Genomic DNA, 23,972 nt, shown 5'->3' on the forward strand with positions numbered 1-23,972 from the left:
GCTCCGGTCGAGCTCTTTGTGCCCCACATATTCCCACCAACAAGACGTCAGTCGGGCCATGACGTAGCTGTCATTGTCTCATGCGCCTACGGGCTGCCTCTGCAGACCAAGCTTTCATCCTCGCAGCCAAGCTGAACTCTCGCATCAACCCACCTGCAGGCCATCCACTACTCCGAAACAGTTGACAGCTGCCTCTCTCGTGACGTTCCTAGGATCTTTCTCCTTGAATTGAAGATCTCTCGCCGTGCTGCAGACCGAGCCCCGTCTCGTGTTCTCGTTCTTGAGACGCAGCAGTTTGCTCACATCAGTCCAGTCGCTTCTTCGTTGTAACTCGAGACATCGTCTTTCCCCCCAGAGCACCATCTTGGCCCTGATTGCGTATCACACGCTACTGGTCCAACACAGTTATAGACTATGGCCTCCCTGTTGCGGCAGATCGTCGCAGGCCCTCGAGCCAAACACGCCGAGACGGGACTTGACCTTTGCTACGTGACCGACGACATCATTGTAACGTGAGTTCCAGCCTCGTTCTCCATCTGCGTCGACTTACTGCCCTTGCAGCCATACGAAATGCACGCAGACTGACAATGTACCGCCTCCGGCCAGCTCTGGACCGAGCCAGACATATCCCCAACGAGCCTACCGCAACCCTCTGGACCGCCTCGTCGCCTTCCTCGACGCCAAACACCCTGATAACTGGGCGATATGGGAGTTCCGCGCCGAAGGGACAGGATACCCTGACGAGGCCGTCTACGGTCGCATACGGCACTACCCCTGGCCTGATCACCACCCGCCGCCTTTCAGGATGGTGCCGATGATAATGGCTAGTATGAGGAGCTGGCTGCACGAGGAGGACACTCACTCGTCTGATACTAAGAAGGATGCAAAAGGAGACAAGGGCAAAGAGGTGGGTAAAAGTGAGGGGAAAAGCAAAAGAGTCGTTGTCGTACATTGTAAAGCCGGCAAGGGGAGGTCGGGTAGCATGACGTGCTCGTACTTAATTTCAGAGTGCGGGTGGAAGGCCGAGGATGCCCTGGCGCGCTTCACCGAGAGGCGGATGCGACCAACTTTCGGCGCCGGAGTGTCGATACCGTCTCAGCTCCGGTGGATAAGCTATGCCGACCGGTGGACGAAGGGGGGCAAGAAATACATCGATCGGGAGGTTGAGGTCCTGGAAATCCACGTCTGGGGCCTACGCCATGGGGTCAAGGTTAATGTCGAGGGCTTCGCCGACGAGGGCAAGAAGATCAAAGTCCTACACACGTTCAAGAAGGAAGAGAGATACGTGGTACAGGGCGATGCCCCAGGCGGAGGCGGAGTAATGGACCTCCTGGGAGACGCCTGGAGCCCTACCAACGAGGACGACGAGATCTATGAAGACGCAGACTACAACGAGATTGTCGGTAACGACAGTGACAAGAAGGGCAGCGACAGCAGCAACAATGCCAGCAAAGATTCCTCGCCGGCTCGGAGCAAATCTAAGAAAGGCTCACGGGCAAGCCGGCTGGTGTCCGGCTCACCTGCCCGCAACTCCAGCGTCAACAAGGCCAGCAAGAGCAAGACAATCAATCCTGCCGACTTCGCCGGCGCCTCGGAAACGTCCTCGCCGTCTGCCTCTAGCCTCATCGTCCCTAACAAGAACACATCCCAGCCGTCCCTAGCTCAAGCGTCCACATTCGCAGATACCAACGAGCCTGGGGGCATGGCGGTTATCTTCAAACCAACGTCCCCGATCCGCATCTCAAACTCGGACGTGAATGTCTCCCTCGAGCGGCGCAACCGCGCTCCGTCGTCGTTGGGCTTAACGATGGTCACGGCGGTGGCACACGTCTGGTTCAACGTCTTCTTCGAGGGCGGGGGCCCAGAGCAGAACGGCCGTGCTGACGAGTCGGGCGTGTTCGCGATTGACTGGGACAAGATGGACGGCATCAAAGGCTCAAGCCGCAAGGGCACCAGGGCAGCGGACCGCATCAGCGTTGTCTGGAGGGTGGTCGGCACCAACGGTCCCGTGCCGGAGGTCAAGGAGCCGGGCGAGGGCAGCCCGGTGCCTGAAATGAGGCCCGCGGACTGGAAGGGAGAGCATGACGAGGATCCCGGCGCAGACCGGAAACTCGGGCTGCGGGCAGAGACCTCCGCGAGCGCGTCGGTCAGCAAGGCGAGCTCTGTGAAGAGTGCTGCGGGTGACGGCGGTAAGGAGGGCGGGGACAGTGCTAAGGAGAGCGACGACGAGTCGCTGACTGGCGTGAAGAGTAGTGATCCCACGGGCCAGGAGCTCAAAGACAGCGACTCGGCGAAACTGGCCGTTTCCCAAGGAACGCCTCAGGAGGGCTCCAAGGGACAAGCTACTGGGGACGAGCTGTCGGACCACGAGAAAAAGGTCGAGGCGACGAGGGGCCGTACGGCAAACCCTGAAAAGGAGGCCAGCGGAGCAACGAAGTCCGAAGAGCAGCTTCTCGAAGCCGCCATGGCGCCGGTTCGAGAGGCTAGGCTCAGCAAGGCCAGCGAGACTGCCATCGTGCAGAAGAAGGCCGAGGAGGAGGCCGCCTCAAGTACAAACCCGTCTGAAGAACATGGCGGGCAAGGAAGTGACGACGGCAAGGACCACGACAGCGGTGAGCGCAAGCTCGGCTTCGTCAGGGCAGGTAAGAAGCTCTTGCCGCTGCACTCGAAGAAGACTGACGAGGACGGGAAAGATCCTAGAGTGGTGAACGCGAGTGTCAAGAAGTAGATTCTGTAGATGGGCTCGGCGCGGAGCTGAGGTGATTTCCACACTTGTTTTGGTCTGATGGCATTGGGTAACAGCAGCATTATGCCGTATGGGGGTTTTGTCTTGTTTCCTGTTGGGGGAAACGTCTTGTTCGAGCAACAGCGTGCGTGCCTGCCGTAAACGTGTTGGACAATACCCTGAATAGACTGCATTTCTTTTGACTTGTACGCGTGACCTAGGACTATTCTGTCACAGCATCTCAACCGCCTCACATTAGCACCCTTGAGGGAGCAACGATAGCGTCGTAGCCTCTGAGTGATCGGCCATTGGGAGCGTGCCTGTTACTCAGCAAGGCCGAGCCCGAGAAGATGGAGACTGGCTGCCGGCGCACGCGGCGGAGGGTGGTCAGAAGCCTAGCCTCCATGTCTCCCCGCATCAAGCTACGTAACACCCTGGTCGGGGTTATTCCGGCGGAGTAACCTTTTTGAACGAGAGTTTGCATGGACCACTCGTGCGGCGCAAAGAGCGAGTTAGCGCGAGCTCTCAGCGCCGAGGGTTGGGCGCGAGGCCGGGCCCGATGATATGCGGAGTCGAGGGCCCGGAAGAACTTGAAGGTTTGTCTTGTCGCGTCCAAGGTTTGATGGTGCTGACGTCGTGGGACCCGGTGTTGTTCTGGTTTATCTCTTATATCTGTCATAGCCCACCTCTCTCGTAGCACAGAGGTTCGGGTATATAAACCTGGGCACCTCTGCCCGGGCAGTGATCGAGGTCAACTGTGAGCTAGAAACATCGGAAACACGACACGAGCCCCAGCCAGCCTGTGAGACCCCGAACGAACCGGCGACCATGTTGTCCCTCATCGACCAGCTCCTCCCGGCCCTCCAGGAGAGCCTGGCCGAGCACCCCTTGCAGACGCTGCTGGCCGCGTTCGTCCTCACCCTCGTCTCATATGTCGTCGTCAACGAGGTCGTCCGCTACCAGGCCCGAGTGCCCGGCATGTCGGGCCCGCCGGGGCTCCCGCTCATCGGCAACCTGTGGTCCATCCGGTCGAACGCTGCGGCGCAGTACCGCGAGTGGTCGAGGCGGTATGGCGATGTGTACCAGGTGCAGATGGGGAATGTGCCCGTCGTCGTTGTGAACAGCGCCAAGGCGACGAAGCACCTCTGGGTTGGACAGAGCCAGGCGCTGAGCTCGAGGCCTGTTACTTATACGTTTCACAAGGTTGGTTGGCTCACTTATATCCGAAATCACATGCGGGACTCCTCTGTCTATGGACACGATGATAGTACTTGACTTGGGCCTGACTGATAAACATTCCTAGGTGGCGTCCAGCACAGCTGGCCTGACCATCGGCACGTCGCCATACGACGACTCGCTCAAGCGCCGCAAGAAGGGCGTCGCCGTCGCCGTCAACCGGCCCGCCATCGCCAGCTACGTGCCCTACCTCGACATCGAGTCCCGGACCTTCGTCCGCGACCTCCTCGTGTGCGGGGAGGCGGGCAAGAAGCCCATCGACCCGCTGCCCTTCATCCAGCGGCTGTCGCTCAGCCTCGCCGTGACCATCAACTGGGGGGTCCGCATCCCGACGGTCGAGGACCCCATGTTCCGCGAGATCGTCGCCGTCGAGGAGGAGCTCAACCGCTTCCGCAGCACCACGGGGAACCTGCAGGACTACATCCCGCTGCTGCGCCTCAACCCGGTCAACGCGGCGAGCGCGCTGGCCCGCGAGATGCGCGACCGCCGCGACGCCTACCTGCACCGCTTCAACTCGGACCTCAAGGCCGAGGTGGAGAAGGGGACCAACAGGCCGTGCATCCAGGCCAGCGTCATCACGTACAAGGAGGCCGCGCTCACGGAGACGGAGCTCACCTCCATCAGCCTCAGCATGCTGGGCGGCGGCTTCGAGACCGTCAGCACGACGGTGCAGTGGAGCATGGGGTATTTCGCGCAGCACCCGGACATCCAGGACAGGGCGTTCGCCGCCATTAGGGAGTTCCAGGGATTGCAGAGTGAGGCGGCGGATGGCGGCGTGGACCCGCTGCCTGACGCGGCTGACGAGCAGAAGTGTGCGTATATCAATGCGCTGGCGAGGGAGGCGCTGCGGTATTTCACCGTGATCCCGCTTAACCTCCCGCGTGAAAGTATACGGGATGTTGAGTACGAGGGGATGAGGATACCGAAGGGCACGACGGTTTACATGAATGCCTGGGCGTGTAACTACGGTGAGTCCACGCATTCTTCCACCTGCCCTTTCCCCCCGTTGCCCCAAAAAACCGCAATGGTCTCCCAATCACTCGCATCCTTCACGCTTGGACTGCCTAAAGGGAAAAACACATTGTGAAAGACACAGCCGAGCTGACCCCACGCACCGCACCACAGATCCAGAACTATGGGAAGACCCGGACGTCTTCCGGCCGGAGCGCTGGCTCGAGAAGCCGGACGCGCCGCTCTTCACCTTTGGCCTGGGGTACAGGATGTGCGCCGGCCACCTCCTGGCCGCGAGGGAGGTGTACCTCATCTTCATGCGGCTGCTGGCGAGCTTCAGGCTCGAGCGGCCGCCCGGCGCCGCCGCGGCCGACGTCGACCCGGCGAGCGGGTTCAAGAACCCGCGGGACCTGATCATGGCGCCCAACTCGTACGAGGTGCTCTGCGTGCCGAGGGACGAGGCCAGGCTGAGGGGCGTCCTGGCTGAGGGTGGGGCGGAGGGTGGGGAGAAGGTCTGAGGTGGGTGCGAAAGGAGGGCGGTTAAGGGTAAGGTGTGGCACTGTACTACTGAGCCTATGGATGAGTCGACGTGTAGCATCCTCCGGAAGAATTGCAACGGCGCTGCAAGCTGGAGACTAACTAGTGTATTTGTTGGACAAGACTTTGGAAATAGATTGCTCGTGTCAAAGCTAGGTGAGTACCTAGGTACTTAGGTACGAGAAGTCAGGGGCCCCAGCCCCAACTCTTCCCCTTAACATCCTCTTCCCTCCACCCCGAGATATGACAACACCGACAGCGACACCCGCAAATGAACCAGCCTTTGCACCGCGGCCATCCTGGATCCAAGGCCAGGTCGCCTTTCACGAGCAAAATCACGGTCCGCTCCCCGATGTCGTCGCAACACAAGGCCAATATCTTGTAGCCCAGCCGCACACGCCTGTCTTTCCACCCCTCAGATCCGAGACTGAAGCGTTCGCTACCGAGCTCACCGCGTCGCTGGGTGCCCTCACCTCTCGCCAGAATCGTCGCCGCCTCGGATACGGGGTCGAGGCCGCGGAAGAATGGCCCATCGGTCGAACACCGCCGAAAGTCCGACGTGCTCAGAAGGAGAGGCTTAGGGCGAAACTCCGCGCATCACTAGAAGAGGACTCAGAGTCGGATATCGAGGCCGTCCTAGATAGTTATTATCCGCTCTCGCCTGTCCCGTCTGAATCGCAAGGCTCTCCCTCTTCGTCCTTCGCCATCGATCCCAAAACCGCCATTGTGTCGCGCGATGGTCAAATCGACTCCGAAAACGACTTCGGCAAGAAGAGGAAGCTGGAAAAGGTTGAGGAAGCACATGACCATGCCGGAGATACGGAACATACGATAAAGAAGACGAAGGCTGAAGATGTGTCTGGAGCTGATGACGGGCCTCAAACCAGCATGGTGGAAGACCTGGGGTCTACGGATGGTGTTCTTGAGCGCCCAGATAGTACAGCAGCGCCAAAATCGCACTCCGAAATGGGAGACGGCTCATGCCTACAACGGACTGCGGAGAGACATTCCTCACCAACTGACAACGCCCCTTCCGCAGTCACAACCGATACGCCTCGTAGAGACAGAATCTACCGTTTGGGTAGGGCCGGTCAGCGCCACGCAACCTGTTCTGCGCTGGAAGAGGTCGTTCATGGAAAGGCAGGGGGTCAGAACAAAGCAAGTCGTCCACGAGCGACACGACCTCACCTGCTTTCAGCGGACGAGGAGCCCAAGAAGCGAGTCTCACCGATTGAGTCCCAACGGGGATCGAAAGAGAAAGACTCTTCACCGACGGCCGGGGAACACAAGGCAAAACAGAGCCGCAAGATCCATGAGCGTGGTCGTGGTGATAGTCAAAAGAAGAAGCCCCCTAGGCGGCACGGCCGTGCACCTACAACATCTGATGAAATGAACGCAGAGCCACTCGAGAAGGCCGATGTGTCCTTGATGGCCCAGGAGGCGGCCAAAGTAATCATGGACAACAGGAAGTACAGGAAAAAGGCGCCTTCACATGATACGCAATCTCTACGCCGGAGTGAGAGGCTAAGACGGAAACAGGGCTTTGCTAAACCTCCCGATTGAGGAATCAAGCCAACCTTGTCCCAAGCCCCATTGCTTGGTGCTGACACTCAGCAAGCAAAATCCCATCACTGTACGTTATTTCGGGCCAATTTCCTGGTAGTCCGCAACCCGACGCCTTGTATTGTGTCGTCTGGCTGTAGATTTCCCAGCCGCCGAACACCGGGAGCAGAATGTTGCTTTCTGACAGGCCTGAGGCGTGTAGTGAGGACTTGATCCAAACTATCAACATATCATAGTCTACTTGATGCAGCCTCGTCCAGCCTCGTAACTCCACGCATGGTAATCCGTCCCGGTGGAAACTCCTACTATATTCAGCCTAGTACGTCTGAACAGTCTCTCGAGACTTTCTGTGGTCTTGGAGCCACCGGATCGTCACATTCAGGAACGCGAGAGACTGGTAAACGGATCGGAAGTCAGAGAATCTGTCGCCGATCCAATGTTCAGAGACTCGAGTGATGTCCTACCAGAAAAAACAGTGACGATATTTTCCGTGCCAGGCCTGGACTCGGTTAACCTAATTCATGACCGGCTTGTCGACCGGATCCATGGCGGAGACTATTCAGATCGCATGATCCAAAGTTTTGAGCTTCACTGACATTGTGAAGCCTAATCCTTTTCATATTTGGCGTACCATCTTTGATCTTTCTGAACTGGGCCGAAATGATAATGGCCTTTGTGTGGCTGTGACTTCTGGTTACTAACTCCAGTGTATCACATACTGACTTGAACATTGCTCGCAGAGGCTATGATTTACACTCATTTGCTCACATCACACGAGCGAAATTCAACGCTAGATATGCATATGAAATTTCATAACCTCTAGAAATCGAGAAACATTCAACAATAATGATTTGAACCCCATATCCAGCTCTGGTCCTGGATACTGAAGCAACTGCCAGTGGAATTCTCTGCTTCCGCATGAAACATTGTCCCTCCAGCCGACTCATCAGGGACATAGCTTACAGCTGTGCAATGGAATCAAATCAGATCAGCCATGCCTCATTCGTGAAGGGAGCAATAGAAAAAGAAAGAAAGGAAGGAATGAAGGGGGGGGGGGGAAGGTCGACGCAGACCGACAGAAATAGCACATACCTTGTTCAAAATCCAACAGCGCTTGAGTTATGGTCGGATCCTTGTAAAAGCTAAAACCTTGGCTCGCAATGTCACCGACAGCAGCTGCCGGCGTGAACACCGAGGACGCGTTGGCGGAAGTTGAGTCGATCGATTGATTATCGAGCTGCGAAGCCGTCTGGCAAGCCTCACGACGCTCGGCAACCGAGGCCCGCACCTCTTGTGCACCTGGCAGCGGTGGGTTGAGATTATTGTCAACACCTACCTCGCCATCCACAGCTGCCGCCGTCGCAGTTGTCGTGTCCTCGCTGGGGCGCGGAAACTCGAGCATCTCTTTCATCTCCTTGGTAAGCACGAGGGACATGAGCTTCTTGAGGATTCCGAGGCCCTGTTCTGCGACGATAGACCTGACCCTCAGCCGCGACTGCATCTCCATCAGCCGCCGGATACCCATCTTGCAGTCGTGAGACTCCTGCGTCAGGGGCGCCAGCGTCGTCAGGATGGAGAGGGCTATCGCAGCTGTGAGCAAGTGCAGGGACACGAATGAGACGGCGTAGGTGTCGGCGACGCCCTGGAACAGAGGCAGGGAGCCGATGTTGGATATCTCTAGGGCGGCGTCGCGGCAGACTTGGGTGGATGACTGGCACGTATCTGAGGTGCCTGGGATGGTGGTCGTCGCGGCAGCCTTGTTTGTTGGCGGAATAACCATCCGATATGATAGGAGCGGTCTGTGGATAAGAAATTTTGGCATTCTCATAGGCAACCTTGAGAGAAAGTGCTTGAAGCTGAAAGAGGCGGTTTTGAAACGCCTCAACACTCAACCCATCGGTGCCGTCAATGCTTGGACCGCGCTCGATGGATTTGCTACCAGGACCAGAGAGGCACGCAGGGCGCAGCTGCAACGGAAGTCTTGCGTGCCACTCGCGGAGCCTCTTGTCCAGGCTCGTCACACCTGCCATCATCCCCTGCAAACGATCCCTGTCGGCTGCGCCTGAGTTGCCATTTGCGTGCGTGCGGCGTTGGCGCAATCCATACAGGTCTGTCAGCGCAGACTTGACGATGATGGACAGCTGGGCCATGGCGTGCTTGTACGAGAGGAGCGTCGCCTGGCCCATCTGTTGCCGGATGCTTGAATCCCACGACGCATCACTCGACCGCAACGGATACGGGCAGAGAAGCTGGACATCGCAGTCGTCATCGTTGATGTTCAAGGGAAAGCCGTAAAGCATGGAGCACGTCGTTTCGATCTCATACACCGCCCACCAGCACCTCTTGCGCGTCTCCTCGGCGCGCTGCCCCGGATCGTCGAGGTCGGGCGGGCCAGGGGTGCCTCCTGATTGGGGTCGTCGCCGGTGCAGGTTCAGCGCCTGCGCAATGCGGAGGCCACACCCACAGATGGGCCACGTCAGCTCCGGCTCGCCGTGGTACAAGTAGAAGCTGCCCAACAGGACACAGGCTTGCACGGCCTCGATAGACCCTTGTGCGACGACCTCTAGGAGACGCATCCGGAGGGCATCAAGCAGCCGTTTCTGTAAATCATCTGCCACGATCACACAATCGCACAGGTATTTTCTCTGACGGTCGTCAATGTACTGTAGGCTGATGATGCAGACGGCCGTAAGAACACTCAGAAAGCCGAGCCCGACACTGGTGGGCTGCCGCGGGCCTTTCTCGTCCAGTTCTCTGTATAGCTGTCGGAGCGCCCCTCTGAAGTCACTCTGGTGAAATATGAGCATGAACCAGTGCACCTTGTCAAAGTAGTTGTTCACCAGGAGTATTGCGGCAGTGCGGGAAGGTATTATGGCTAAGAGCTCGGCCTCGGCGGGACTGATCACGTCACGGCGGCTGGCTTCTCTTGGCTGCTGTCCGGCAGTGTTGTCCCTGGAGCCACGAGGGTGGCACAGTCTCTGTTCGGATGGTGGGCCACCGGAACAACTGTGTGGTGTTTTTGCAGCGCTACCAATCCGGATACTTCTGTCTTGTCCTTGCGTCCAGTGGCTGGAAGAGAAGGCCGAGGTCTCTGGCCCGCCTGGCGAGGTGGTGTTGTGCTGGTGGAAAGCCTTCACCGAAACATACGTGAGCACATGTTCAAAAGCTCAAGACCGATGTGCGATTTACCTCTTCCATGAACTGCATAGCCCCCGAGCTTGAAACCCAGGAAGACGAGCCAATCTCTGGCGGTGAAGAAGGAATTTGATCCCCGGGCGTGCCTCGCCTGCTCTGTGTACCACTTCCACCGGCTGTGCTTGGGTCACCTGGCGGGGATGCAGTAGGCCCAGCAGGTGAAGCCATGTTCTCGACAGAGGTAGCACGGCGCGGCCGCTTCGCTGCCGGTAAATCTACAGGGGCTTGACGGGAGGAACGACTAGGCTTAGGGCTCTGGCCTGGGCCTTGATTCTTCCACACGGTTGGGCCTTACAGCTGCAGAGCAGGTCGCACCAGCCCTCACGCAGAGCGTACATGGGCGCTGGACATCGCACTGTGCTCGACGTGCACAATTAGCCAAAATCCCTTGCTGCCTTCGATGATCACATCCTAGCTTCCAAGGCCTGGACAAATGGGGAGAGGGACGGCAACATGCTTGCCTTGAGCTTCTGCTGTCTGCAGCGCTGGCACGCGCTCGGCACTCTCTTCTTTCTGAGAGGCCCCGTCGGTGGTGATCCCGAAGCTGGTCCCGAAGCAGCCGGTGGCTGCGAGTCTGCCGCAGATGGCTCCATATTCTTTCGATCCGTAGCCAACTAGGAAATACAGAGGGGCGGACGGAACATACAACAAGGGAAATGGATGGCTGACACCAAAACTGTTCCCGGTGAGGTCAAAGAGCCAGAAAGGACTTGGACCCTCTGGAGAGTATTCCGGCGGAGCTAGAAAGGGTAATTCTGTTCCGAGACGTCTGATCTAAACTCTAATAGGCAACGCCTTCCGTCGGCACGGAACTTGGTCCTCTTGCTTCCATACGAAACTTGCGCTCACCTCACGACGTTAGACATTTCATGGTGCAGTTGATACATAATTCAATTTAAAATAGAGCCTGGTGTTTTGTAAGAAATCAAAAGAAGATAGCAATATCACCTAAACAATCCGTACCCTTTTCTTCTCACAACCTTCTATGCTGAAATGCTCCCCTTCGAGGCGTCGAATGAATACTTGCCCGCCAATCCAAATATTTTCCGTTCTCTTCTATCTTATGTCTTCCGTCATTCCACCAGACCAGTTTTCCAAGAGCAATGTAGACTTCAGTCGGCTTTATGCAAGCCGGAATCACGGCGCAGTACAAGCCGACAAACCCATGCGTGACTTGGCCTGTGAGTGAAGAACCGGCAGGAGAGCACCTAGCGTCGAGAACAACAACATAGTGTCTGCCCGTTACCTGTGAACTACATCTGTCACGATATAGCATCCAATAATAACTGATTGGCCCGTGAACCAAGGGCGGGCCCAGCGGACCCTGAGCCCCACGCCGTTACACTTGCCAGTGGAACAAAGTAGCATTCGCGCTTAGTCGTCGGCACCGAACAAGACCCGTCGTTCCGGCGCTCCGGCAGATCGGCATTCAGGTTTTGTGGATCCACGTTTTGCAATGGGTAATGCGTAGGTGGCCTACAGGCTCACTCAGGAGTGATATTGCGGGGCTGGGCAGCACGTCGCAGGGAATAGTAGTCATGGTGATTCCAATCCCGATCGATCTCGGCACTTCATCTCATTCATGGATTGCTATAGGTGGACGACTTTTTGCTGGCGCGGAGTCTGTTGCAGTGTTGTAGGTGACTCGGCAACTACGGTGGATACGTGTGGTCCCGAAATCCGCTCGAAGGTTGCCTTTGCTGTGTATTATTTGTACGGTGGCGAGAACGAAGAGCGGAGGAACCATCAAGTAGTCGTTCCGGTGGATGTTTCTCAAAACGAGAACTATCGAAACAAAAAGTCTGCTACAATACTTAGCATCGAACTTTCCATTTCGCCGTGACTCAAACCTGTAGTTCAGACTGTATCCCGGCTACCATTGCTACAATGTTTTCGAACATCGACCAGGCTACTGGTTTCGCCTCGGTGGCGCTGACGCCCTTCATCGCAATTGGCCTTGTAAGTCTTTCAATCGTAAAGCCCATCAAGACTCGCTTTCATCGGGCTCTGAATTAACGGTCAGCCATTGATCAGCTTCTTGCATACTTGTTGTCGTATTGCGTCTACCAACTCATCTTCAGCCCCCTGCGCAAGTTCCCAGGCCCCAAGCTATGGGCGGTATCATACATCCCCTATGTTCGCCTCTACACCTCCGGGAATGGTCATCGTGAGATATTGAGACTTCACCAAAAGCACGGCCCGATCGTCCGCGTTGGCCCGACGCACCTTTCCATCAACCACCCCGACGGCATGCAAGATGTCCGCGGTCATCGGAAGACGGGCGAGAACCCCAAGGAAACCATCCATGCCATTCCTAACCGGGACAACATCATCGGTGCCAACCGCGAGGACCATCAACGCTTCCGTCGCGCACTGGCCCACGGATTCTCTGCCCAGTCCATGTTGGCACAGCAGCCTGTCATCAAGCATTATGTCGACCAGCTCTTCGGAAAGCTGCATGAGGCTTCTGAAGGCGGCACGAGGCCTGTCGATATTGAAAGGTGGTTCAACTTCACGACGTTTGATGTCATTGGCGACTTGGCGTTCGGCGAGCCTTTCGGGTGTTTGGAGGGTGGTAAGTATCATCCTTGGGTCGACATCATTTTCAAGAGCATCAAGAACATGGCATTCTTGACTGCTAGCAGACGGCTTTCATGGATTGGGCCGTTGCTCATGATGACTGTTCCTCGCAGCTTGGGTACCAAGCTTGCTGAGAACAAGGAGCTATCTCGACAGAAGGTGCGGAAGAGGTTAGACCTCGGAGCCGGCCGTCCGGACTTCATGGACGCCATGATTAGGAAATCGGAATATGCTGGTTCGGTGAGTTGTGCTATGTACCTGGGCCACTGGGTTCGTCCACCACTGATGCGTCACAGACGATATCCTTTGAAGAGCTCACATCCAACGCTTTTATACTCATTGTCGCGGGCTCGGAAACAACGGCCACGTTGCTGTCTGCGGCGACTTTTTTCCTGGCCACTAACCCTGCGTCCTTGGCGAAGCTCAACGACGAGGTTAGGTCAACGTTCCAGAGCGAAGATCAGATCGACATGCTCAGTGTCCAGAACCTCAAATATCTATCAGCTGTCTTGGACGAAAGTATGCGGTGTTACCCTCCCGTGCCCAGTTCTAGCCCGCGTATAATTGGCGAGGGAGGCGATAGAATCATTGGCGAATTCATACCAGAAGGGGTAAGTAAGATTTTGTGATCTGTTTCTTCAAGAAAATGGATTATCTCACCTGAGTATCTCATAGACAAGCATTGATGTATGGCAATGGGCCGTTTACAACAACCCCGACCATTTTGCGATGGCTGAAAAGTTCATCCCTGAACGCTGGCTGGATGACCCGAGGTTTGTTGGCGACGCCAAAAGAGCCCTTCAGCCCTTCTCAATTGGGCCCCGAAATTGTATTGGAAAGAAGTAAGTTATTCGTTCGGAACCAGGCCTGGTTTTGTAACACGCCGTGGGACCAGCTGACAGGTGCTCTTTTAGTTTGGCCAACGCAGAGATGCGACTGATCCTAGCCAGGTTAATCTGGAACTTTGAGATACGCGCTGGGGAAAAGTTGCAGGACTGGTACGATGATAGTGAGGTATATATCCTGTGGCAGAAGGGACCAGTGAATGTGTATTTAATGCCTAGAATCTGAGCCCATAGATTTTCTGCCTTGCCCTATATGTCGTTGCAGGCCTAAACACATGTGTCATTTTAAACCAACATTGATATTGTTAAATCCTTGATTGTATGTTAATACTACGCTGCTATTCAATTGATATACCATTGCTGTGCGTACTTGCACGTGTAGCTTAGATAACACTGACCACTCACCACCACGTTGATGTCTGCAGCGTCGACAAATCATAGCAACGTGGTGTGGGGGCCAGTCGCAAGTACTCTTTACTCTCATATGCAATCAATCGTATCGTTTTGGCGCTAGTAAGCTGTATAATACACATCACACCCTTTTTTAATCGCACTTTATTTAAGTTTCTTAATATAGCTTTAATTTAATAATTATTTATATTAAAAGAAAGCTACTTTCTTTTTAATTCTTTTAATATAAATTTAAGGAGGGAAAAGAAAATATTAAGGGTATAAGATATATTTAAATTAAGGTTAAAAATAACTTAAGTTAAAGTTAAATTTAAAGGGGTAGTAAAGAATAATAAAATTTAAGAATTATATTAAAATTACTATAAATAGGGGGTAATTATACTTAAATTTATTTAAAAATACCTTTTTCTTAAAATTTTAAATTTATTTTTAAAATTAAATATTAATATACCTTATACCTTAAATAATTCCTTTACCCTTCTTAAATAAATATTAAAAAAATTTAAAAAAAGTAATTATTTTTTAATATAAGGTATATTTAAATTAAGGGTATATTTATTGTGTAGAAGGTGAAAATAGTTGAAAAACAAAGTGAGGAGGAAAAAGGGTGTGGTATATGTTGTGCAGCTTACTAGCGCCAAAACGATACGATTGATTGCATATGAGAGTAGTGCGCCACGTTTTCCCCTCACTCCTTTCCGATTCTTCGCTCGTCTATTTTCTCTTGCCACTGGTTAAATCACTCTATCGGCCTAGGAATTGATCCCGATCCCGTCGACACCACGCTCAACGAGGGGTTGTGATTCTAGGAAAACCAACAACTTACGAAGTCAGCTCACAGGGCTTCTGTAGACCTTAACTATGCCGGACGCCGACGAAGCAACCCGATCGCTCGTCCCTAAATACTCGCTCGAAAAGATTGAGCAGCTGGCCCAGGAGACCACATTATGCCAACTTTGTCGGATCATTTTTGACCCCAAAAAACATTGGGAGACTGAGGACAGAGACCTATCATTCCCATCAGACGTCTTCGATCCGCAGGATAGGTATAAGCACCATCGATCACAACACAGCCTTCTGCGCTCCGCAAAGGAAGGATGTTGGCTGTGCAAAGAACTGGAATGAAGGATGTCACGCTGCTCGACTGTTTGTTTCTTACCGTATGACCCGTGCGGCTCATACCCTTGCTGGTCCTTGGAAGCACACCATCCCTCGCGGGATGAACTCCAGGTGGCAGATGTGTCGTTCCTTCTAAAACACAGTAATATCTGTTTATCCATTCAGCAAACTCGCTTAGAAGAAATTGTGTTCTGACAGATAACAGTTGCTGACTTAGAAGGAATCTCGATTGCTGCCCCACAAAGAAGTGACAGCCTTTGGACTGTCCGAAGTTGGCTTGAAAGGTGTAGGGGAGATGACCATCCAGCTTGCCAGATATACAGAAACCCCGGCCTATCTTCAAATACCAAACCGACAACACTTCTAAATATAAATACCGACCGACCGGATACTATTCAGCTTATCGAGGTTAAGCTGAATAGTTCATTTCACTACTTTTACGTAACTCTCAGCCATAAATGGGGTCAGCCTGAGCCCCCAAAACTCTCTGAGCTCGAGGGGCCATCTCAGAATGGGACCGTCTCGAAAGGAAACTCGAAGAAGGCATGTGTATCTCTGAGCTCCCACGGACATTCCGAAACGCAATTGAAATCGTTCGAGCCATGATAAGGACACAAACGTCGATCAGCGGGAAGACGCCACAGTCGTTATACAGCAGGGAGCTTATGAACAATTCAAACAACATATCATCTACTCAGAGCTTCTTTCGCGTGGTTGGACATACCAGGAAATACTTTTGTCTCCTGCAAACCTCCTCTGTACACGGCAGATGATGTGGTGGTCTTGTTCTGACGCTAGTTGTTCCGAGCTATTTCCCGAGAATATCTTAAATCTTGGCCACGAAATCAACGAACCCCCTCTGTTCGTGGATAAGCTTCGGAGCCATAAGGTGGCATTGAAGAGCGACAAGAATCCAATCGACATCTGGATGGATGTAATCTCGTCCTATAGCAGAACATCTGTCACTTTTACAGTACGCTATATAGGTGATAGCCATGGTAATGCTCTCGGCATTACAACGTCCCTCTTTTGTGGTGTTTGGCATAATAGGCTTTCTTGTGCCGTAACAGTTTATAATGCCTCCCTAGGGGTTTTAAGTTTGAGCCAGACTTTGTAACTTTGTTTTTCCTTTGGCCATGGATTTTCTCACGTAGGCAGGGACCTGATGTGATCTTGGATCTACCCACGGGAAGAAGGCGAATTACAACCGAGAAGCTGGATAACTTAACTTAGAACTTTGAAATAGTGCCTTTGGATTTATTTCAAGGGGTACCTATATAGCGGGAAGGAGGTAGCAAACTAGCCTTATTTAATTTATTAGGATAATGAATCTTAAGGTTGAGCAATTGTTATAGTACGCTATATAGATGATAGCCATGGTAATGCTCTCGGCATTATAACGTCCCTCTTTTGTAATGTTTTGGCGCAATAGGCTTTCTTGTGCCGTGACAGTCACCTTCCGCGACGGCCGGATAGTCGCGATTGCAGGAATTGCCAGACTCTTCTTATCTTGGTTTCCTGACCTGCTAGACTCGGCTGATCTTTGTGGTCACTTTCACTCCGGAATATGGTCGACAAAAGTCATACAACAACTCCTTTGGAGGTGTGAGTCTCTCCAAGCGGCCCGCCGTTCACAATACTATCAAAGCTGTATACCTTCCTGGTCTCCGCTTATTTCTTTACGTTGCTACCCCATGTATAATCGTACAGACAAAGTTACTACTCTCGCTGAATACGTGGAGATAGGGTCCTCTGGCACTACTGGTGTTTTTGGAACCGATCGATTTGGGCGCGTTCAAAATGAAAATGAGGCGGTATTACACCTTCGAAGTATTCTGGTTCCCATAATTGTGAGGGACGAGTATACCGGACTGACTTTCCAGGATGAGGAGGGAGAGGAGGGAGAGGAGGAAGGGGACGAGGAGATAATCCGGATACACTCAGTGGTACGGCTGAAGGATTATAATGGGGAAGATTTTGACATGAAATGGGACACAGTGGAAGATTGGGCACGGGCGATGTCGCCTTCAAAGGTCAACGGGGTTGATTTGAGAGCTCTTCCCTGAGAGGTACGACAGTGGGATGACCCGCGTGAATATCTTGAAATTGTTGGAATTGTTCTGAGGCCCGACTATGAAGCTCGCCATCGACCAATCAAAAACGACGAGATTCATCGCAACCTACCAGGGGGAGGGGGGGTTTTTGTCAACATCACATCACGATGTCAATGGAATAGCGACATAATAGTGACATGCAATCAAGGTTCTAATATGCTTTTTTGTATATACATTACATTATTTACATATTACTAATATACAAATATTCCTAATATATTGTAATATTATATTAATCTTAATATTATGTTAACTTTTAATATAGGGGTAAAAAAAAAACTCTTTTTTTTCCTTGTTCCTAACCCAACTACTTATTTATTCTTTATTAGCTTAACTATTTATTATAAAAGGATTTATGGAACTACGGAAATATTTAAAAATAGAATTAGGTTTAAAGTTAATAAGGTTTAAACCAAAGCTTTTAATATAGAATTACAATAATATTAGCTGATATATAATTAACGCTAACATAAAGTTAATATTGATATGATTTAAAGCTTTGATATAATTTGGTTCTGATAGTATTTTGATAGCATTTCGCTAGTATTATATTATATTTTCAAAATTTTGTTTAGATGTCAAAACATGATTACATTGCGTGACCCATACAAAGACCCCCCCTCCCCCTGGTAGGAAGTTGTGGGTGTGATGCGGCTTTTTCAACTGCTACTTAAGACCTCAATCCGCGAACGGATTCGAGAGAGCATTCGCCTTTCAACGGTACGGATGGACTTTCGAGACTGGAGTTTCAAACAATCGAGGGGGAAAGGAACAGGCTTACGTGCATCTTGCCGGCATGGGGACAGCGTCAGACCTGGACGATGTGTTTATCCTCTGATGAGCAACCCAAGAGCCTGGCCAATTTCAACGAATATACGTGGGTTCGGTTTGAGCTAGTCACGCCTTGGTTGGCCATATACCCATATCTAAAGGAGACTCGGGGCAGAGCAGCACTTGGGGTATGCTTGTGTAAGGGGATATTTTTTGGATTCCAGAAATGACAGATCTACGCTACCATTTGCAAAGGCTGAGCCCCGGCAAATGTACTTTGTCTTGTAATATCTGCCGGCTGCACTTCTGAGTCCACCCGTAGAAGATAAAATTGATGTATTGCAGAAACGGGTCGATGCTGTAGTGGCAAACGTATTTACAAGGTTGCAGGAAATCTTGGTCGGTCGGTCGGTAGACGCACGCAGTAGTCATCAAATGACATGTATGTACGGGCAATTAGATCTGAATGAGCTGAGGATGCAGAGAGCATGCAGAAGGGACCTAGCTGGGTCACGTCTTGTACTGCCTGATATCCACCGGCTCGGGTGAATGAGAGGCCCACAAGCCCACAAGCCAACTTCAGCCTAGTCTGTATGTAGTCATGCTATCCGACATCCGCTCACATCATAGCACGTCCACCAAACTTTGTTATGGCATCCACTCTAGGACTTAGTTTGTCAATCGCAAATTGCTCAAAACGAGCAGTCTATTTTTATATATATCACACCACCTTCTAGATTTCTTCTGCAGCTGCTGCATCCTAACCGTACGATCAAACTGCAGCACACTTGCGCCAGCCAACATTGAAGTGCGGAACATCCAATCCCAAACAACCAGTCAGTCAAAATGAGCCACTTCGCAGACATCAACGCGGTCTCGAGGTTCCTCTCACAGGAGGACATCCCCGACCTGCGCAAAATCGAGCCAGTCGACGCAATCATCCTCTGCGTGTGCTCGGTCCTGCTCAGCTCAGAGACCGTATTCGAAATCATCCGTGAGCGCCCTGGGATCACCAAAACTCTTGTCCTCTGCGGCGGCATCGGGCACTCGACCACATTCATCTACGAAGCCGTCGCCCGCCACCCCAAATTCAAGTCGATTGCACCCGAGATCCAGGGCCTGCCCGAGGCCCAGGTGCTGCTGGCCATCTTCAACCGCTTCTTCGCCCCGGACTTCACGGCCGAGCAGCCTCCGCCGCGGATCCTGGCCGAGGACCGCTCCGTCACCTGCCACACCAACGCCAGCGAGACCCGCAAGCTGCTCGAGGCAAACGGGGTTCCCACGCCTGCATCCGCCGTCCTTGTACAGGACCCCCTCATGGTCAGGCGAACGATCGCCTGTTTCGACAGGGTCTATCAGGACCTGCCCAAGCCGCCCAAATTTGTCGGCTGTCCCGTCTTCATCCCGCAGGTCGGGCCGGACAGCGGGGACAAACTGGTCTACACGGCGCCAAGTATAGCGCCAGAGCTGATGTGGGACATGGACCGTTTTCTTGATCTCGTCATGGGCGAATATCCGCGCCTAAAGGATGATGAGAATGGGTACGGACCTAACGGCAACCACACTATCGTTCATGTCGACATCCCGGCCGAGGTTGAGGAGGCATGGAACAGGCTGTCTGAGAAAGTCAAGAATGGTCGACACATGAAGCCTCAAAAGTCAGCCTAACAAATCAAACGATGACGACGGAATGGGTTGTGATCACTTTGAACTACTCCGAGAAAGGCACGTCGTAACTCAACACTAGCCTTCATCGAAAAAGAGTAATCTGAAACAATTAGAAAAACATTGTTAAGCCAGTTCGTATCCTAGGAGCCTAAGTAGTAGATTGTATATGCAACCAAAGAGTCCGCTCCGTAAATGACAATCTAGAGAAACAATTACTCAGCACAGGGACACGTGTCAACTCGAGTGATACCCATTTCCTTCCATTGAACACCTGACTTACTGAACATGAGGCTTCTTAAAATCAAGCTCTGACCCCGTCATGAAGTACACTTCCTCTACCCTCCAAGATCTGGGCAACTCGATCAAAGGCAGGGACCTACTGCCCATGATACAAGAAGGCCTTTCCTATATATACAGTATGTAATTGGCTTCTAGGCCCCAGCATGACCGGAATAGACAAGGAGCTGAATCTTCCTTTGCCCACAACTTTACTTCTCCCCGTGTCCAAGGCTGAGCTCCTGGATAATGATGTCGGCGGCCTTCTCTCCGATTGCCATTGCGAAACTGTAAGTGTTAGGGCCTACATTTCTGGGTATGATGCTTAAATCTGCGAGCTTGAGCCCTTAAGCACTATACACATTGTCTACGACTCCCCCTTCCTCTCAAAATGCCAGTTTGCAAGCGGTCATTGAATGCTAGCGACCAGCAACATGAGCTCTTAACCACTCCTCTATACTCTTAATACATTGAAATGTGTTTAGCATCGCTTGTTGGTGCTTAACTCTAAATCTTAGCTATGCAAAGGGAACACCTAAAATCCTCCGAAGCTGTATTATCACGGCCAAGATAGTATGGTCATTGTGTATGCTTATAAAGTGTTCAACAGAAGTCCCCGAGAGCTAGTTAGTTGGACTCAAGGGACTTGCGAGGCATTGTTATCCATTTTCATTCCTCATTCAAACCTTTCCGTTGCTCCCTGGCCCAATTTACCGGAGCACAATAGTCGTCATCTTTGAAGTCACCTGAGGTGGTTTAACTTGATAGGCCGACATGTACACTTCATCCACCACGTTTTCGGGTTGATCTCGGAGCGCCCACATTAGACGTGCTGGATCCCCGGGCTATGTCGGCGGTGCTGCGGCTATTTTGAAATTAATTTTGCTATGTGAGGACTGGTAAAGTTAATGTGAACCACATTCCAATATAGGTCTCAAGTGTGAGAGTGAGGTAGGGCAATGGCGCCTGACCCCTGCACATGATAGCTGCAGGGTCCTGTCGATAACTCTTACTAAGCCATGATTTCACTTAGATCCGGTACATGCCGTCAAGCTGCATAGTTCTAGTTGCAACTTTGGACACGATCTACTTTGGGTCCTGAGAAATCCCTGCGGCTCCGGGAAAAAGGTTTTTTCAGTGGAACTGGCCTCACTTTCCCCTCTCGTGATCGACTCTCCTCACTAGAGTGGCTGTGACTGTTGTGACAAGATACGTTACAAAATTGTTCTTCTTTTTCTGCCCCATCTTAAGAAAGCGAAGGCAGCTCTTCCAAAGGTCTATGGGTTTGTTTTACATAGCGAGGAGCCTGTACTATTCTACCCTTCGCCGGTATTCGGTGCAAGCAAAAGCGTCCAGGGCGATATCGGTTTTGGTTGGCAGACACTAGAGACGTTCGCGCTTCTTCTGAGACACAGGCGGCAGTAAGCTCAAGCGCGATATATAAGATGGCCATGTGTGCGATTTGCCTCTTTAAGCTGCCGCCTTCCGCACAGCCACTGGTGCCCCGACCGCATCCTGATCGAATGCTACGCCCTGGTGAACCAGCGATATCTCAATATCTTAAGAAACGCTACGCCGACCTATCAGAAAACGACGGCTGGGCCAAGTTCGGCGAGGAACCCGAGTTTGATCACGACCTTGGGAATCCGGAAGATTTGCTCGCTTGGTCGGCTTCTCGAGGCTGTTTCACCTGCGCTGCCATTCTGTCTTTTGTGACGGAAAGCCTTGGGCACTCTTTCTGGCGCGCCGTGCAATGGCGCAAAAAGCGCGACAGACCTCCAGAACTGCATATGCACGATCCAAGAGCTAATCGAGGACGCTTGAGAGTCTTTGAGTTGTATACACCAACCTTGAGCTCCCTGGAGGATGGCTTTGCAAGTTTTTCAGGACGCCTCATAGTGCGCACTGGCAAACACCTCACGACCTACGCTCAAGAAGGCCTCATTCAGGCGGCCGACTGGCTGACAGAGTGTAGCAGCGATCATGATAGCTGCCGTGGGCGTGATACCGGATTCACGCCAACAAGGCTCTTATTCATTGGCGACCGGACTGCTGAGAATATTGGACTGATTGAAAATTCACCTCAGAACACTCAATATGCAACCTTGAGTCATCGCTGGAGCCCAGAGACTGAAAAGGTCAAGCTATTGGAGTCGAATTATGGAGAAAGACTAAATCAGGGTCTGCCTCTCCGTCATCTGCCCCAAATGATGCGCGACATCATTGAGATCCTACGCTACCTACATTTCAGCTTTGTCTGGGTAGACTGTCTGTGCATCATCCAAGACTCAGAGGACAACCAAGACTGGCGCAGCGAGGCCCAAAAAATGGGATCTGTCTACGGCAACTCCGCTCTCACCATAGCCGCCACCTCTTGCGACACCAGCAGCCGCAGCGTATTCTCGGCGCCTGCAAGAAGTCACATTCAACTAAACCAAGGAGACGAAAATGTCGTCTTCATGCGACGGAAGCCAGATCACTTCTGGGATATTCGCAACTGGATGGACTCCCCGAATAACCCGTGGATCAACCAAACGTGGCCGTTGCTGCCGAGAGGATGGGTCTTTCAGGAGAGAGTGCTCTCTCCACGAGTTCTTCACATCACACATGACGAACTTCTCTGGGAGTGTAACCACAAAATCACATGCGAGTGCTGGTCAACGATTACTCACGAGGACAACAAAGGTCTTTGCTGCAAGAATCAAGTTTCGAGCCTGAAGCAGATACATTGGACAGACATTGTCGAGGAATATTCCAGCTGCGGTTTTACCTATCATAGCGACCGACTCCCCGCCTTAGCCGGCATCGCTCGTCGTTGGGGCGAATTGAACGGCGGCGAGACCTATCACTGTGGTCTATGGCAGGGAGGATCCTCGATTGCATCCCAGCTACTTTGGCACAATGGCTTTGGCTCCGCGTGGCTTCGGCCTCGCGTTGCAAGTAAGCTTCCCAGCTGGTCCTGGGCCTCTGTAGAAGGCCCCATCAAGTTTGGTTACGAGCAATTCAGTCTGGGGAGCCAAGAACGTAAATGGAACCCCCAGATCACCTCCGCTTGCGAAGGCGATGTCTACATGTGCGAGAGCATGGATCGGGCTGAAATTATTATCACCGCACAAGTCTTTCCCGCGACTTTAGTGTACGATAATCACGGATTGAACAGGGATCAGCGCCGGCATTGCTTAGGCTGGATTGAGACCGGTCAACACGGTTTTGCTGTTCAGCATCTTGACTACGCGTTCTGGCATAAGGATGAGCATTTTGTGAGGTCAGGGTCACACGTTCTTGGCCTTCTATATCACTGGAAGCCCCGTACAGGTGAAGAGAAGGGTGAAAACGTCGGGTTCTTAGTCCTTCACGAGTCCGCTGAGGCGGGCAAATATCGCCGGATCGGACTTGGTGACTCTTCTTTGGGCTTCAAACTGGACACACGGGTCATTGAGGACATCATCGAGGAGAAAACTATCATTCTGATTTAATGACTAGAGTCTGGTGGATCTGTGGCAGCCGTAGCCCTGCCATAAACTTTGCATGGTATCTTTGAAGGACCAGATCATGGAGCACCGCCGACCGCGTTCTGCCCGGGGAATGGGAGAACCATGCTGCCCATACGTCGTCGAGACACTCATGTCTCATTACACTCCCTGGTGTATAAGACTGGCCCAAATAGACCGCATTGCCACTGGAATTGGTCCATGCTTGTATTGGGTGATCAAACACTGGCTTGAGCGATTCAAACTCGGAACTAAGTAGTAGGGCTGTGATAATAGGTGCAGTCGAAGGTTTCAAATGCTGCGGAGATTAAGCTTAATCTGCCTCCCGAGGTTACAACAATCAGGGAATGTGACCATTACGGTTATCTAACAGCTATGCAAAGTGATTATAAGGTTGGCTGCCCCCAAGTCTATCTATCTTGGATGATTACCCTTCTCCAAACTAACGTCCCCGGCCCCGTTTCCGATCACCCCCTGATCCTGATTACCT

General features: G+C 52.4%; 7 protein-coding genes across 7 annotated transcripts; 6 read left to right on the plus strand and 1 right to left on the minus strand.

Annotated features, from left to right (window-relative positions):
* Positions 1-414: 414 nt before the first annotated feature.
* INS49_008995 (uncharacterized protein) lies at positions 415-2,728 on the plus strand (the record flags this gene model as incomplete). The annotated part of the gene is made up of 3 exons (XM_043169732.1): positions 415-512; positions 607-917; positions 1,008-2,728. 3 exons carry the CDS (start codon positions 415-417, stop codon positions 2,726-2,728), a joined length of 2,130 nt encoding a protein of 709 aa, XP_043027412.1.
* An 825-nt stretch (positions 2,729-3,553) lies between these two features.
* Positions 3,554-5,430, plus strand: INS49_008996 (uncharacterized protein; the record flags this gene model as incomplete). Its single annotated transcript, XM_043169733.1, has 3 exons — positions 3,554-3,928; positions 4,029-4,929; positions 5,087-5,430. The coding sequence occupies 3 exons, from the start codon at positions 3,554-3,556 to the stop codon at positions 5,428-5,430; spliced, it is 1,620 nt and encodes a 539-aa protein (XP_043027413.1).
* A 262-nt stretch (positions 5,431-5,692) lies between these two features.
* On the plus strand, positions 5,693-7,012 carry INS49_008997 (uncharacterized protein; the record flags this gene model as incomplete). Its single annotated transcript, XM_043169734.1, has 1 exon — positions 5,693-7,012. The coding sequence occupies one exon, from the start codon at positions 5,693-5,695 to the stop codon at positions 7,010-7,012; it is 1,320 nt and encodes a 439-aa protein (XP_043027414.1).
* A 514-nt stretch (positions 7,013-7,526) lies between these two features.
* Positions 7,527-11,073, minus strand: INS49_008998 (uncharacterized protein; the record flags this gene model as incomplete). Its single annotated transcript, XM_043169735.1, has 4 exons — positions 7,527-7,567; positions 8,105-8,743; positions 9,057-9,964; positions 11,057-11,073. The coding sequence occupies 4 exons, from the start codon at positions 11,071-11,073 to the stop codon at positions 7,527-7,529; spliced, it is 1,605 nt and encodes a 534-aa protein (XP_043027415.1).
* Positions 11,074-12,094: 1,021 nt separating this feature from the next.
* On the plus strand, positions 12,095-14,073 carry INS49_008999 (uncharacterized protein; the record flags this gene model as incomplete). The annotated part of the gene is made up of 6 exons (XM_043169736.1): positions 12,095-12,166; positions 12,242-13,027; positions 13,084-13,398; positions 13,463-13,560; positions 13,702-13,785; positions 14,058-14,073. The coding sequence occupies 6 exons, from the start codon at positions 12,095-12,097 to the stop codon at positions 14,071-14,073; spliced, it is 1,371 nt and encodes a 456-aa protein (XP_043027416.1).
* A 4,820-nt stretch (positions 14,074-18,893) lies between these two features.
* Positions 18,894-19,715, plus strand: INS49_009000 (uncharacterized protein; the record flags this gene model as incomplete). Its single annotated transcript, XM_043169737.1, has 1 exon — positions 18,894-19,715. The coding sequence occupies one exon, from the start codon at positions 18,894-18,896 to the stop codon at positions 19,713-19,715; it is 822 nt and encodes a 273-aa protein (XP_043027417.1).
* A 1,721-nt stretch (positions 19,716-21,436) lies between these two features.
* INS49_009001 (uncharacterized protein) lies at positions 21,437-23,467 on the plus strand (the record flags this gene model as incomplete). The annotated part of the gene is made up of 1 exon (XM_043169738.1): positions 21,437-23,467. The coding sequence occupies one exon, from the start codon at positions 21,437-21,439 to the stop codon at positions 23,465-23,467; it is 2,031 nt and encodes a 676-aa protein (XP_043027418.1).
* Positions 23,468-23,972: the final 505 nt, after the last annotated feature.

The sequence above is a fragment of the Diaporthe citri genome (genome assembly GCF_014595645.1).
Source record: "Diaporthe citri strain NFHF-8-4 chromosome Unknown scaffold_3, whole genome shotgun sequence".
NCBI classification, from domain to species: domain Eukaryota; kingdom Fungi; phylum Ascomycota; class Sordariomycetes; order Diaporthales; family Diaporthaceae; genus Diaporthe; species Diaporthe citri.